This window comes from Herpailurus yagouaroundi, unplaced genomic scaffold (assembly GCF_014898765.1).
Source record: "Herpailurus yagouaroundi ecotype Mexico unplaced genomic scaffold, PumYag 28, whole genome shotgun sequence".
In the NCBI taxonomy this organism is placed as follows: domain Eukaryota; kingdom Metazoa; phylum Chordata; class Mammalia; order Carnivora; family Felidae; genus Herpailurus; species Herpailurus yagouaroundi.
Window position 1 is genome coordinate 83,356,647 of NW_024412376.1, and position 15,747 is coordinate 83,372,393.

General features: G+C 36.8%; 1 protein-coding gene across 3 annotated transcripts in view; it reads left to right on the forward strand.

Moving 5' to 3' along the window:
- PPP3CA (protein phosphatase 3 catalytic subunit alpha) overlaps positions 1–15,747 on the forward strand; it is a 327,254-nt gene that overhangs the window by 137,941 nt on the left and 173,566 nt on the right. Inside the window, exon 1 of one of the 3 annotated variants that reach the window (XM_040477457.1) lies at positions 4,371–4,407. The exons of the other annotated variants lie outside the window; for them this stretch is intronic. Within the exon in view, the coding sequence (XP_040333391.1) occupies positions 4,386–4,407 (22 nt within the window). The 5' untranslated portion in view covers positions 4,371–4,385. Of the gene's footprint in view, positions 1–4,370; positions 4,408–15,747 lie in introns of those variants that run through there. 3 annotated transcript variants of the gene reach the window in all.

The window sequence follows — 15,747 nt, forward strand, 5'->3', positions numbered from 1 at the left end:
TGTCATTAAGGAAGTATGAGTTGTAAATGTCACAGATATATCTAATGACCATCATTGAGGCAAAAATATTAGTTTTCTAATGGAAATAATATCAACAATATTCTATGTATTTCTTTAAGTACCAACTTTACATTAGATTTTAAATATCTTACTGTGGGGGCGCCTGGGTGGCGCAGTCGGTTAAGCGTCCGACTTCAGCCAGGTCACGATCTCGCGGTCCGTGAGTTCGAGCCCCGCGTCAGGCTCTGGGCTGATGGCTCAGAGCCTGGAGCCTGTTTCCGATTCTGTGTCTCCCTCTCTCTCTGCCCCTCCCCCGTTCATGCTCTGTCTCTCTCTGTCCCAAAAATAAATAAAAAATGTTGAAAAAAAATAAAAAAAATAAATATCTTACTGTGATTTTATGTATTTCTGCGCTTTTCTATTAAGAGCTGGCTTGTCACCACTGTGTGCAAGGATATTTGTCACTAAATCAGCTATCTTTGAAATTTTTTTTTGTGGCATTTTCCCTAATTTATTTTCTCATTTTTGTTACATGAGCCCATATTATTTGCAAATTTTATATTATATATTGTATAATTTATATTTAAATTCCAAATTTGAATATCATACTTTCCAGATGTATTGATAAAATAGGAAAATTTGAGCACAAGATGATAAAATTGGAGCATATCAGACTTTGGCTGTGAATCTGAGAACCCCAGTCTTACACTTCCATCATTCCCCATTCTTGTGCCCTGCAGACAAGTAGAATTTTAACATTGATTCACAACACCTCGCTCGGTATCTGATACATAACACTTAACAAATGGCACTTAACCATAGCTTTTTAAATAAATGAATAAACTCAGGTCTTTAGCAGATGTTCTCCAAAGGACCATGTGTTTATTTTTGATATGAAGGAGCATGTGGATATCCAGTCAAAACTATGGAGGGTAGATAGTGGTAGAGAACGTTCTTCATTGGTTGGTGATTGCTTATGTCTGGTTTGGAGCTTTGTGTGTGTTTTGTTTTGTTTTTTTTAAGATCTATAGTTATGCTCATTTCAGCCCTCAAAACCTGTCACTTTTCCCTGCACATCCATTTACTCCATTAGTTCTGGTTCCTTTTCCCAGAGAGCAACTTGTTTTAGAGTTTATCCCCATTGCTGAAATATTCTTATTATTTGTGTTCCTATCTTATCTGGATGTTGGATGAACTGGATTTTCCAATTGTTCCACATGATTTTTTCCTTTGTTTTCTCTAAATGAATTGTTTCTGGAAAGGAATCTGAACTGTGGGTAATTATTATTCAGCCTTGCTAGTGTTTGTGAAAGCAAAAGTTGACCTTATACAGTGAGAAGCTATGGGAAAACTTGGGTGTAGCAAAAATTGTTTTTAAAAGTGAGAGCAAAATATTCAACAGTGAAAGTGGGAGAGGATGCCTTATTTTTTCCACATTTTAACTTAACAAAAAAGGCGGGAGTCATTCAATCAAGTAGTGCAGTTTTTTAAGGAATTTTTCTTAGAGTAGTTGATAATACTCTTCCTCCTCCTCCTTTTTTTTTCTTTCCCCATTCCCTTTTCCCCTTAAAACTCTTTATTAAAATTTTTTTCTCCTTTTCTTTCCCTCCTCCTCTTTCCACCGATTAAAAGTCTTCTTTTTGAGGGCTTTTCTGAAATATAAGGGGTTCATCCTCAAGCTCCAGAAAGGGGAGAGGACTACATAGAACCACTAAAAATTTTTTCTTGTCCCACCTTGAAAGGACAAACAAATCCTTTATTAAAACATAGATCTCAGGGCACCTGGGTGGCTCTGTCGGTTAAGCATCCGACTTTGGCTCAGGTCATGATCTCCCTCCCAGTTCATGGGTTTGAGTCCCGCATTAGGGGTCTGTGCTGACAGTTCAGAGCCTGGAGCCTGCTTCGGATTCTGTGTCTCCCTCTCTCTCTCTGCCCCTCTGCTGTTTTCTGTCTCTCTGTCTCTCAAAAATAAATAAAAACTTAAAAAAAAAATAAAACGTAGATCTCTTTAGCATCACTCAGGGACTCTAGCTGGCCTGGACCCACTCCTGTAGGAAGTGGAAAAGGTACAGGGTTTGACACATCCAATGGGGACAGAATTTTGGCCTTCAGTTTCTGACTCCTTCGGACAATTTTGTACAGTATTCACACTGTACAATGGAAAGCACAGACCCGCCTTATGCTGATTTCTGTTTTTGATAGTGTTCCTTCCAAAACTGTAGCTCTGGGGAATGTTCTTGGGATTTGTTGAACAGGTACAATGATTCTGTATCAGAGACGAATACTCAAAACTACTATGTGGCTTTTCAAAATGGAAAGGGATCTGGAGCCTACTGGTATTATTTCTTCACTTTACAAACAAGGAAACAGCAATTGAAAAGTGAAGTTAGGTAACCAGTAAGTGGCTGAGCTCTGCCTAAATTTGTCTGCTAACTTGAGGACTTACTGGCATGTTTAAATATGTAATACCATAGTGTTTCACTCACTCAGCATATAGACAAAGTTAGATTTGATAGTCTAAAAAGGGATTATGTTTCTGTAAGTTATTCAGCATTCCAATTTTACCTAATAAATTAAGTAGCTTAACATGATATCATGTGAAAATTTTAAACCAGATTTACCTACTTGTGCATCCAAACTCTGCCACTTAATATCAGTGTGAACTTGGACAGTGTGTTTAACCTCTTTTTCTTAATCCGTGAAATGAGGGTAATAAACACTTATTTTATACAGTTATGGGAAAGCCAGGTCTCAAATCCAAATAGTCAAACCTCTTGACACCAGGGAAAAGTGCTCTATGCCTGAATGAAATCCATATAGAATGTCTAGCCTCGGTTTACCCACTAGTGTAGCTCATTTCTGCAACAAATTTTAAAAGCATATCTAAGACTTTTACTTTGGTATGTTTTGGAACATTTTTATTTTCCCTGGTCATTGAAGGTGTACCATTGGTATTCGAATAACAGTTTAGGGAAGGGATTTTTCAGTAGTTTCTCTTTCAAAATGGTTTTGATATAATTCACCATAGACGCATGTGTTGATTTTGTTTAATCCTAAGTAGGCTGTTAAAATCAACAGAACATTTTTGTAGCAAGTGGAAAGCTCTAGAACGCAGTTTTGAAGGACTCACTTTTTGGAATGCATGGCCCCAATCTGGTGATGAGCTGGTGAAATACAATTCATAGCACCATGATTCACAACAGTAAAGTGAATTTAGGATTTTAAAAAAATATAATTGACTTATTTGTTATCACTGCTAATTCCTTAATTTCAGACAGTGCCATTCATTCTGCAAATGAGAGAAAAATACTTCATATAATTGAAGTTCATTTGGGAACCATATTACTATTTTCCCTCACATGGTACAATGGCTAGTGTTTCCAAATGGGAAATCATACATAAAACCATTTAATTTATTGATAGTGAAGCATCTTTGTTTCGGATTCATATGCAGGTCAGCCAAAAGCTACCTCAAAAAGCACTTTCATTCTTAGATTCTTCTACTAGATATTCATTGTTGATACAAAAGTTCAAGACTTAGGTACTTTTTTCTTTTAATTAAGCTTGATAGTCATTTAATAAAAGATTCTCTAAATTTGGTGATAATGCAGTCTGTCACATACTGAGTATGTCTTATATTTCTCTGCTACTTAAATTCTGTTTTTATTGAGCTTTGGTAGTACAACTTTAATCTTAAACTGATCATGTTATATTTCTAAATTTCTATATTTGCTAAACGGCAAACATTTTTTGTACTATATAGTTAAGTATATTGCACATTTTAAATGGCTTAGCAGGGTCTTAGAATAAATTCAGTATGTCAGCAGGACAAGGTTTGCTCTAGAGCAAATTCTATTAGCTTTATTAAATTAGGGATTTTAAAAATGCCTAAATGAAAACAACTGAAGGTTAGTTTTATTGAGTTAAAAGAGACATTTGGATTAGAACGGTGAACGGGTCCTTGTTTCTGAAACACATAAGTGAGCCTTCTTTCCCTTTCACTGTTGTTTACCTTTCTTTACCACAGGGAAGGAAGTGCTTGCGCTGTAACAAATTAAGAAGAAATTATATTTTGCTTAATAGGTAACTGGGTGGTTAATAGTTAATTAGGCACAAGAGAAAATTGAGAAAACTTGTTGTTCCTTTCGTAATATTGGAAATGAGGAATTTGGGAGAAATCAATACAACGGGCATTAATGAAAGCATTCGGTGTTTTGGTAATAACCCTCTTTATTGACATACAAGTATTCTTTAGGAAGAGAAATCTACTTGTAGTCCCCTATATTTTGTTTAATATCTCTTGGTTAGATGAACAGTTTTTTTTCTTTAATTTTAGAGTAATTTGCATTGATTTTTAAAACTTTTCAAGATAATTTTCTCTTGGCATGAAGGCACATATTTCATTTGGTAAATGAAATATTATATTTTACATTATTATTTACATTATTAATTACAAATGTTATCATTGTAAATTATTAACAAGGTAAATATTACATTGGGTAAAGTGACATTCCCTCAGTGCAAACTTGAGTCAGTACAAAACCTAAAGAAAGGACATGAGAATTTTCTTAGCAAAGAGGTATGCCGTTACATAATTACACCGTCAGAATGAAAACACTTGATTATTGCTATTAGAGTGAATAGTTGTGTTCTCTAACGTTTTTCTCTTGCATTTCACCTAAGGGGTTCTATTAATTTAAATGAAAATAAAGGAAATGACTAGGAGGAGAATTGCTATGGCTAATTACACTCATGTGCCTAATCAGTGTGCGGGTGGTTTGGATTTCTGTGCAGTTCAGAGTTTATCAAAATAAGACTTCCAGAGCCCAATTTGGCCCTTTGCATTTGATCACTGATTATTTCAGTGAGCTCTCCCAGGGGATTTTGCTGACTAGTTACATCAGTGACTCCCCAGAGCACATTGACTTGATAAAGGGTGCTGTTACACATTATTTTGCTGTGGGAGGAATCACATTCTTGAGTTTTAAATTTGGTTTATCTAATAGGTAGAAATAGAACTTCTTCCATAGAGCCATTGATCAATACTGAAAACCTAAGTGTATCTTAAGGGATGGGGGTCCTCTCTAAATGAAGGTCTGTAATGATTCTTGCTCTTTTTCTTGGGAAGACACAACTCAGGGAGCTACTGTTATTTTTACGCTTTTTCTGCTGTTTTAACAAGTCTCATAATAATAATCGTAAGCACTTACTGAGCACTTTAGCACATGTCAGGCATTCTTCAAGTTTTTACGTGGCATGTAGTGTGTTGTTCAATCCTCGCGAGAGCCTTGTGTGATAGGTGATATTATTATCTGCATTTTGCAGATGAGGAAAACTCAGGCACAGAGAGATTGGATAAATCACCCGAAGACGGAGACCAACAGGTAGCAGAAAAAGGATGTGAACCCAATAGGTGGTGGGGGTCCGGAGCCCTGGGGACAAGCACAGTTGCATTACCCAAACTTCTTTCCTATAAGCCCCTAATATAAGAAGGGACATAATTTATTTTGACAACAAAAATTCATTGTAATTAATCTGAGTAAACACTTAAATGATCGATAGTCTTTGTTATCTCTGACTAGCGTGTTGAAACGTTGGCTTGGCCCCAGATCACAGATGCAGAATGCTGTGTTTCAACGCGAAGGAAGGCAGGGAAGGTGCCTGCAGCTGTGACATTCCTATCAACATCCACAATCAGAGATTTTCTTTCCTGTGGTTGGAAGTCTTTGGTTTCCTTCTTCCTTAATTAGCTTTTTAAAAGAGTCATAGCAACTGCCTTTGACAACCTGCAATGTGCAGGCATTTGCAGGTTAATGTGGTGAGGTTTAGTGGAAAGGACACGGGATTTAGAGTCAAGACTCTAGGAATACATCTTGGCCCCATGCACTACCTGTGTTATATTCACCATGCCACGTAAGCACATTTTTCTTGCTCTCTTCATCTATAAAGTGATGAATCTTATGATGCCTATCACAAAGGGCTCTTATAAAGATTGAATGAAATCATGTATACGAAAGTGTTCAACTATGTATGTATAGATTTTGTTTTAATGTTTAATACTTTTTTTTAAGTTGAAAATCTTATATTCATAAAATAGTTCTTTGTTCCAAATAATATTTCTGCCTAATAGAGCAGTCACACGCAGATAGCTAGAGTGGTTTTCAGTTCAGATAAAATATAAGGAACTTATTCATTATTGATTTGAAAGCGACTAATGGCATTTGGTATCTTTAAATCATATTTGACTTGGGGCACCTGGGTGGCTCAGTCGGTTAAGCGTCCGACTTCAGCTCAGGTCACGATCTCGCGGTCCGTGAGTTCAAGCCCCGCGTCGGGCTCTGGGCTGATGGCTCAGAGCCTGGAGCCTGCTTCCGATTCTGTGTCTCCCTCCATCTCTGCCCCTCCCCCATTCATGCTCTGTCTCTCTCTGTCTCAAAAATAAAAAACTTAAAAAAAAATCATATTTGACTTAAATCAATATTATAGAGCTGTATTCGTGTATCATCAAGTAAACAACCTGTGCTTTATAGACTAAAAGATGTTAACTTTTATTGCGTGGTGGTACACTGTTCAGTATGATGGATATATGAATAAGTAGAAATCAGAAATAAGCAAGCCTTCCACTATGCGGGGTGTTTTTTTTGTTTTTTTGTTTTTTTGTTTGGAATTTGATAGACAAATGTTCCTTCAGCTTAAACAAACTCACATGTTTATGATTTTGATTATAATTTCTGGCCAGCTTTACTGATACTGAATATTCATGTTTGCATGAACTTAGTAACTTACTTTGTTTAAATAGTTGAGTTGGTTATTTGTTTACAGTAGGCTTTCACAAAATACAGTATGTCTCAAAGACTGAATTTTATAGGAAAAAAATTTGGGAAATGATTGATTTCCCTCCTGGATACTCATAAGATACAATAACATATTCAAATCTTTATGAAGACTTGCCATAAATGAGCCCATTTAAATATGTTTTACATAGAGGTGCCTGTGTGGCTAGGTTGGTTAAACTTCTGACTCTTGGTTTCAGCTCAGGTCATGAACCCGGGGCTCCTGAGTTCGAGCCCTCTGCTTGAGATTCGTTCTCTATCTGTGCTCCTCCCCTGCTCGGGTTTATTCCCTCTCTCTCAAAATAAATAAAATAAACATTTAAAAACTATGTGTTTTACACAAATGTTCTGGAACATTTTCTCTCCCAGAAAATGGTGTTTTTTTGTTTTTTTGTTTTAAATAATATATCTGTTAGCCCAGTGCTATTATTGGGAAAATGTTGCTGCACACATAAAACCTGATGGTCTTGGAAGGCTCAGTGGTCTCTAGGCTTTCATATTCATTGCTTCTCTGACCTTTCCACTAAGGTCACAATATACTACTAGTAAGAATTTCATATATGCCCATGATGATGGATACAGTTCTTAATTAGACAACTATCTTGGGGCCATATTTAATGTCATTTGGCAAGATAAGTTCCTTCCCAGTAGCCCATATGGTACAAACATTTATATGCTAATACTTGGGGGTTTTTGAGGCACGAATAAGCCAAATGTAAAGAAGAGTTTTCACGCGCTGAAATGAAATGCTGGTATGTGGAGCGAAAGCAATGCCGTGGGAATTCAGGGAAGCACAATAGGAAAAAGTAATATATTTTTATTCTTAGCAAATTTGAGTTCATCCTTTGTACCAAGTATTGAGCTAAGCACTTTTACAAGTATGTTCTCATCTAATCCCTTTAACAGCCTCTTGAGGTAAATATCCCCATTTCACAGGTGAGGAAACTGTGGTTTCTCAAGGATTTCCTTGCCAGAATGTGAGGATAAGTGAGGAGGGACTTCAGAATTCAGAACCACTATGCTTTGTGGCCTAGAGAGCTCAGATTCTGCTCTGTATTGCTGGTGACAGGCAATAGCAGGTAGACTAAGCAGGCTCTTTAAGGAACAGATGTTGGGGAGGCACGCTTTAAACAAAATCACAGACTAGCCTGAGAGGTAGCCAGCAGTCACTGATGGGATACCTTTTGGCTTTGGGTGGAACCTGAGCTCAATGCTCATGTGTGGGAAAACTTCAGAGGCTCCTCTGGCCTTTGAGTCAATCCATCAGAAACCAAATTACAACAAAGACCTCGTACTTTTTACAAGTGAAAAACTGAAACAGTTATTCCTTGGTCTGTTCCGGTCTCTTTCAAGACTGGGAACGATTAAGTAAGAAGACAGCCAAGCCAAATGAGAAGTTTGTTCAAGGAACAAACTGTGCATTTGGGATAAATATTATTGCATTCAGAGAATTAGGTGGGTCAAGAAATCATTGAACCATTGTATTTTGAATGCTTGCTATGGCCATCACTCTGGGTAAGGGATAGGAGACTCATAAGGAAAGAGCCTTAGCAGGGAATTCAGAGAACTCCGTGTGTACTTCAGGCTTTTCCATTAATTACTTTTGGATCACTGGATGAGTTTCTCCTTATCTACAGAGAGAAAGTCACAAGGATTAAAAGCACAGCTCTTAGAGCCAGGGGGCCTGCTTTAAGCCCAGGCTTCCCCTACTTACTTGCTGCTGTGTGACCTTGATAAACTTATTGAATTTCTTTGTGCCTGTGTTCTTGTATATGAAAAATAGAATAATAGTACCTGCATCATGGGATTGTTATGAAGACTGAATGAGTTAACACATATCCGGTATTTAGAACGGTGTCTGGGATATAGTAAGTGGTATATAAGTGATTATTTCATTGTTATTTTTATTGTTATTGTTATCACTGCTACTCGTAGTCTCCTTGAGCCTCAGTTTCTTTAACTACAAAATTGAAGAGTGAAATTAAATGATATTTAAGAACATAATTTCATATTTGTACACATTTATTAAACAACATAAAACCCTTCTAGGGCTCCTGGGTGGCTCAGTCTGTTAAGCCTGACTTGGCTTAGGTCATGATCTTGCAGTTCATGAGTTGGAGCCCAACATAGGGCTCTTGGCTGTCAGCCCACTTAGGATCCTCTGTCTCCCTCTCTCTGCCCCTCCCCTGCTTGTTTTCTCTTGCGCTCTCTCTCTCTCAAGAATAAGTAAACATTAAAAAAACCCTTCTACTAATCTGTGGGTGTCTTTTGAGAGCAAAAGTATGAAAATTAGTATAGGCAGCAAGTGTTTTGTGATTTAAGGGCAAAGAGATAAAGAAAACTTTGTATTTTGGTGATCAAAGGACATTTTATTAAGTAATTGCTACTCAAGGACTGGTGATTCAGATGGAAAGCAGGCTTTGGGTCTTTTCAGAAGTTGTGACATTTATTTGAATCAGGATGATAAGGAGGTTGCGCACTTAAGGAGCTGAGCAAGGCAATTTGTTAATCATAAGGAATACTTAATGAAGAATTTGCTATGCTAATAATGTTCCCAGCATTTTACACATATTAGTTTGTTTAATCCTCTATTTCCAAATCTGGAAACTATGGTGTAGAGAAGTTAAGCAACTTGCCCCGGGTCATACAATTTGGTGACGTTGGGGTGTAAACCCAGGCACTTTGGCTTCTGAGTTTGTGCTTTTAGACCCTTTGCCTTACTATTTCTGAAAGGCTTGAGGAAAGGTATGGAATTATATGGAATACTTGGGGTATTGAGAAATTGGGTATGGCCAGACCATAATGCTTGGGGATTAGATGGATTAGCGGAGATGGGTTGGGAGAAATCATCTGACCCTCACTTTAATAATCTAGATGAGCATGTAATTGAGCAACTAGACTAGAATGGGTATCATAGTCATGGTGAGGAAGCTGTGATGGAGGGAGTCTTAGCCCTTTTGGCTCAAAGATCCTTTTGAAAGTCTGCGAAACTGTGGACTTTCTCCCCAGAAATTTGTGCAACACATTAGCATCACCACAGAATTTCTACAGTTTCACAAAACTTTTCATTTATTTGATGCTTTATACAGCTTGGTTTTTCTCCCGTCTAATAATTGTGTATTCCGTAAAAGTCTGCAGCTTTTCTTTCTTTGTTTGTTTTGTGTTCTGTATTTTCTTTCAGTAACCATATTTTTAAAATATTTTACTTTTCGTTAGATACCTGTTCTTTGGTTATTTACTTTTATAAAATACAACTTAGGTGAGCTCCTGATGATTTAATCAACCTTGTATCCCCACTCTATGAATGTATATAAATAAATAATTGCAGTGAAATTTCCTGTAATTGTTTTCCTTTGTTGTTTCAGTACCAAATGGTGGTAGACTTGTGGCAAATAGTCTCTACCAGGATCCACATCGTTCTGTGTTTATTCATGAACAGTTTGTTATTTGAATAGTTGTATCTGGGATGGGGAAATTATTTGCATTTAAAAAAGAGAGGTAAATCCTATTTCCAATGCAAATGAAATAGACTCTTATGGAGAAACAGATCTGAGAGTCTGTCCTTGTTTCTGGGACACACTTTATTGTCCCTTAAGAATGGAAACCCTTTGGGTAATTAGAGTCTAGAAGTAAGGGAGTTCAGAAAAGATTGGTGACGGATTATCATTTGTTTTGTTTATCATTTGGTGTGAATAATAATTGGGTCCCCCTTGGCTAGGTGGGGAGTAAGCAATGCCAATACCTATGGGAAATTGTTCTAGTAAAATTCACATGCTATTTAGGATTTGGCTTTTTTTTTTTTTTTTTTTTTTAATACAATCTACCTTGGCAGTCAGTCTGGTGAACTGAACTCAAATTTATCATCCTGAGCTCCTAAAAACAAATTTTCTTCTTTCTTTTCTTTTTCCTTTAATTTTCTTTGAACTTTTACTGCACCTTGAACTGTTTATGTCCCCATTACAAAAGTATATATTATTTGTTTGTAAAATTATTAATTTGTACAGATGTAAATATCCTCAAAAATCATGATGTTATTGTTTTAAGAAAATATTCTTTAAAAAGCAACTTCAGAGGTATTTTCTCAGACTTTAGGCTTATAAAGGAAAGTTGCTTTTAGTTAGTTTACATTTAAGTAATGGATAGAACCTTTATGACATTTTTCTTTCTCCAGGACTTACTGAATGCATATACCCTATATGTCATTTTTTAAAATATAGCTTGATATATTTTAGCAAATATTTAGCAAATATTTAGCAAATATTTTAGCAAATATTTAGCAAATCAAAGACTATTTCGAGTTTCATTATGAATGACTGAACACACTCTTTTGGGAATGAAGACATTTTCCTGATTGAAATTATATTCCAAAAAAAAAAAAATCGACAATATAATACAGACTTCATTTATGTGTTTCGATCAGGGAACGGGACATTTCACTGAGAGTGAAAGTATGCCATAACTGACCATATCTCTTTTAAATATTAAATTATTTAAAATCCCCTCTTTGTAACAATGTATCGTTTGGCAATCTGGAATAAGAGATATTTATGAAGTGTGGAATGTACATTTGACCCTGGAATAATGGATTTGAACTGACAGACCCACTTATATGTGGATCTCTTTTATAAGTACAGTATAGGAATGTAAATGTATTTTCTCTTCCTTATGATTTTCTTAACACAATTTTCTGTTCTCTATCTTACTTTATGTTAAGAATATGGTATATAATACATATGACATACAAAGTATGTATTAATTGTCCATTTATGTTATTGGTAAGCCTTCCAGTCAATAGTGGGCTCTTAGCAGTTAAGGGTTTGGGGAATCAAAAGTTATATGCAGATTTTCAAATACACAAGGGGTTGGTGCCCCTAATTCTCATGTTCAAGGATCAACTGTATACTATCATGATTATCATAGATATCCCCTGATACCCTCTGGGGCTATTGAGAAATATGGAACTGAACACACATACGATCAATTTTGCCAAGCCATCATTCTTGTGTATTTAGCATATTGAGAATGGCTCCATTCCTTTCCTATGAAATAACAGACACAGATTCTGTGGTGACTGTCCCACCTCTGCTCAACTTTCAATTACCTCTGGGTGTGTGATTGCACTGTGATTGGTAAGGATGATGGGAACTACAGTTCTGAAGAAGTGGGGCACTATCAAGGGCCTTATAAAAAATACATAAACTCTATTGTTAGAATAATATACACTATTACACTCTGATTTTTGTGGAGTGTGTGTGTATGTAGACATAATTACTTTTCACTGGATATAACCTATATCTTACATTTGTGTTAATCTACTAGTGGTCCCACATTTAATCCTGATTTTTTTGGGGGGGAGGGTGGAAATTTATGCCAAAGGATAATTTTAAATGATATGGTGATAAAAAGATTATATTTCTTGTCTGCCAGCTGTGAATTCTGCACATGTAACTTTAAGAAAAGCACTCCCTCCCACGGGTGCCTAAATGGCTCACTGTCATGCCTAAAGGAGTGTCTTTAAGTTGGATAGTGAAAATTTTATGAAACTGACACTTTTTGGATGTCTTGGAGAACCATAACCCAAAGTTATATATCCTGGGAATTATGTTGTTCTGTTTGTCATTCTATATGTGCTTAGAATGAGCTAGATAAGCTAGGCTTTAGCTATTCTTGACAGCTGCATTTCACAATACATTTTTCATTGGTGTCTGGTAGTAAGATTTGGATCCACTCTGACCGGTAGTGATAGCCATCAAGCAAGTGGTAAAAAGAAGCGAAAGGAGGACTCTCTCCTGAATGACTTCTGACACTTAGGGATGCTGAGAGAGTGTTAGTCTAGTAAGTATCAGTTATCACAAGTCTGAAAATTTTTAAAAAGGATTTACATTTACTGATGCATATTTCAATAAATATATAATACTAACATTTTTAAAGGTAGAGAAATGTTCTTTTTAAATTTTTTTTTAACATTTATTTATTTTTGAGACAGAGAGAGACAGAGCATGAACAAGGGAGGGGCAGAGAGAGAGGGAGACACAGAATCGGAAACAGGCTCCAGGCTCTGAGCTGTCAGCACAGAGCCCGACGCGGGGCTCGAACTCACGGACCGTGAGATCATGACCTGAGCCGAAGTCGGACACTTAACCGACCAAGCCACCCAGGCGCCCCAAGAAATGTTCTTTTTAAAGGTAACATTTGAACTGCTTTCTGAAATGCCATAGGATAGCACTTTATGAGTCTAAAAGTACCGAAGCACTATTGTATCCAGGTGATATCATTTTTATTGTTATGGGTCAATTTTATATCACAAGTAACTACAAATTTTATCTGTGATCCTGTATTCACATATGGCCTTAAAAGCAAGTTAGCCTTTCAGAATTTTTGTAGTGATTTTTTTCCTGTCCCCTTTTTGCTTTTCTATCTGTTGCTCACTGTTGACCATGTCTGTTTCATCTTGGGTGTGGCCTCTCGGTCCACCCCGCCATCTGGCATCCATAGTCTCCTTCCTGTAATGAATGCTTCAAAAAAGACATTTACTAAATGAAGGTTTCAGTTTCTGAGTTATTTTGGTTATTGACTATCCTTTTTATAATTACATACTTTTAGACTGAACAGGCCATTTGTTTCTATTCTCTCTTCTTAAACTAATTCTAGTACCACAGTAATTTTCCCCAAATTCTGAGTGAGCAAGCCAAAAAAAAAAAAAAAAAAAAAAAAAAAAAAATCCATTCATCTTTTTTCCTTCATTCAGAAATACATTGATTGACTATCTATCAATACCAAAGCATTTGTTTTGTTGAGGCAAATTACGCTCAGAGAGTGAGATTGTCTTTGCCAATAATTTAACACAGGCTTACTGTGGGAATTATAATTTATAACGATATTTCACGAGCCAATAGCATATGGGGTAATGTCTCCTAATAAGACAATAAAGAAGTAACAGGCTCCAAATCAATGATAGATTAATTACACTATTGTTTCAGGCTAAGGGGAGATGAAAGAAATAAAGCTCAAATGTAGTGGACGTATAACTGTTTAGGAGTTGGTTCTCAGAAGAGTTGGCTTAGCTAACCAAAAGCTGACGTCCAGCTGCCAGGGTAAAGTAAAAGTCCCTTGTTGCTAGAGTGTGTTGCTAGGGGAATGAAGGCGCTGGTGATGTTGGCGGGCAAGATGATCTTCCAGCTCCATTTTCACCACTCCTCCAGAGAGTCACCTTGCCATGGCAGGAGCTAGTGTCCAAGGTCTCTGTATATGTGCTGCGCAAACGAGCCTTGCCCAAGGTCTTTGGAGAGACATTTAGATCAGGGAAGGGTACCTTTGCCCCAACCAAATACTCTTGGTAAGGCCTCACAAATTCTTGGTATATAACGTTTCAAAGTCCCTTACATCACAGCGGCTCTGTCCTATGCTCTTATTGATAAGTTCCCAGAGGCACCCATCAATAGATAGGCCACTGAGTGCTTATTGACAACAACAGATGTTGATGCTAACATTCTAACACGGTTTCCTCGATGCGAACAAATTCACCCTTTAGTTCAAAACAACTTCACTCAGGTCACAAACCAGTGGGTTTAACAGCATGACCACCAGTACACAACAGTACTAGATGAGACTTTCGATGGGACTTGGTTGTTAGTCTTTCTACGTAATTATTCCAATGTTTTTTGAGTAGTAATGATTGACTTAAAGAGTTGTGGTATTACATGTCAATTTAAAGATGACCTTATAATTAATCTGTTTCCTTAGTTATTTGAGAATTTTTAAATGTAAAAACTAGGCACTAAATAAGAGTGGAAAATCTCCCTTAAGTATGGCTTTTTATTAAGGAAGGGAACGCAGTCTGTTGCAGCTTTCTTATGAAATTAGCCCTTTTCCATTTGATAGATTAAGAAATTCATGTTTGATTTAAAATCAAAATTGGCAAGTACATTTTAAAAATAAACGAAACAAGTGAATATAAAGTCTCAGAGGATATAATTGTAGGTGGTAGTCACTAAAGCATTCCAAATTTTAAATAGATGTGTGAAGATTATGATTCGGAGAGCACACATTGGAGGTGCTAAGAATTGGGACCTCCTGCATGCTTTTTTTTTTTTTTTTTTTTTTATAGGAGTGGGTGTTTCTTAGAAATGGTGGGCCAGAGAGAGTGGATGAGAGCAGTTCTGGTCATCAGACCAGACTGAAGCAAACAATATAATCCGGTGCAAGCATTACTGAAACATGGAGAAGCCCAGAAGACCTGATATTTCACTATTGTGCCCATAGGGAATAGGGAGCAGAGAGCCAAGACCGTGGGGAATTAAATGCAAACCTGGGATTTTAACTCCTGCCCTTGGCTCTGAGGCAACTCTGGAGGGTGACTCTGAGGCAAAATATTGATCTTTGCTTCACTGTGGCACACAGATATAAGGAGATATGCCAGATTTATCATTTTTAAGCCAATCCAATCCCCCCTTCTGTGCAAAAGTGGTAACATCCTAAAATTGCCACTTAGATTTACATTGTTCGATACTTGGGACATAGATTTGCCACTTCATCAAGACCTTTCAAAGAAGAGAAAGCTTATTCATTAAAAAAAAAAATCTGATGTCTGTAGATGATTTAACCACAGGGATGGGGACCGTGGGTGGGCATGTGTGGGCATAGAAAATATGTGGGCATCTAGAGTTGAATGATGAATTTGAAAGGAAAAGAATTGTGTGTGGGCATAGATTGATTTTTCCTGTCAACTTCCAAGTTTAATTGAAGTCTAGGAGGGTTCGCTATTTTTATTACAGAGATTTCTAAATTTTACATGTATTAAAGAATTGCTAGTCAAATAGTCCAACTCCAATATAGGTAAGGACCTTGGCTTATATTGCATGTCGTAGGCCATTGAGTTGAGGACTTCTGAATGGTAAAGTATGTCTTGGGTTGA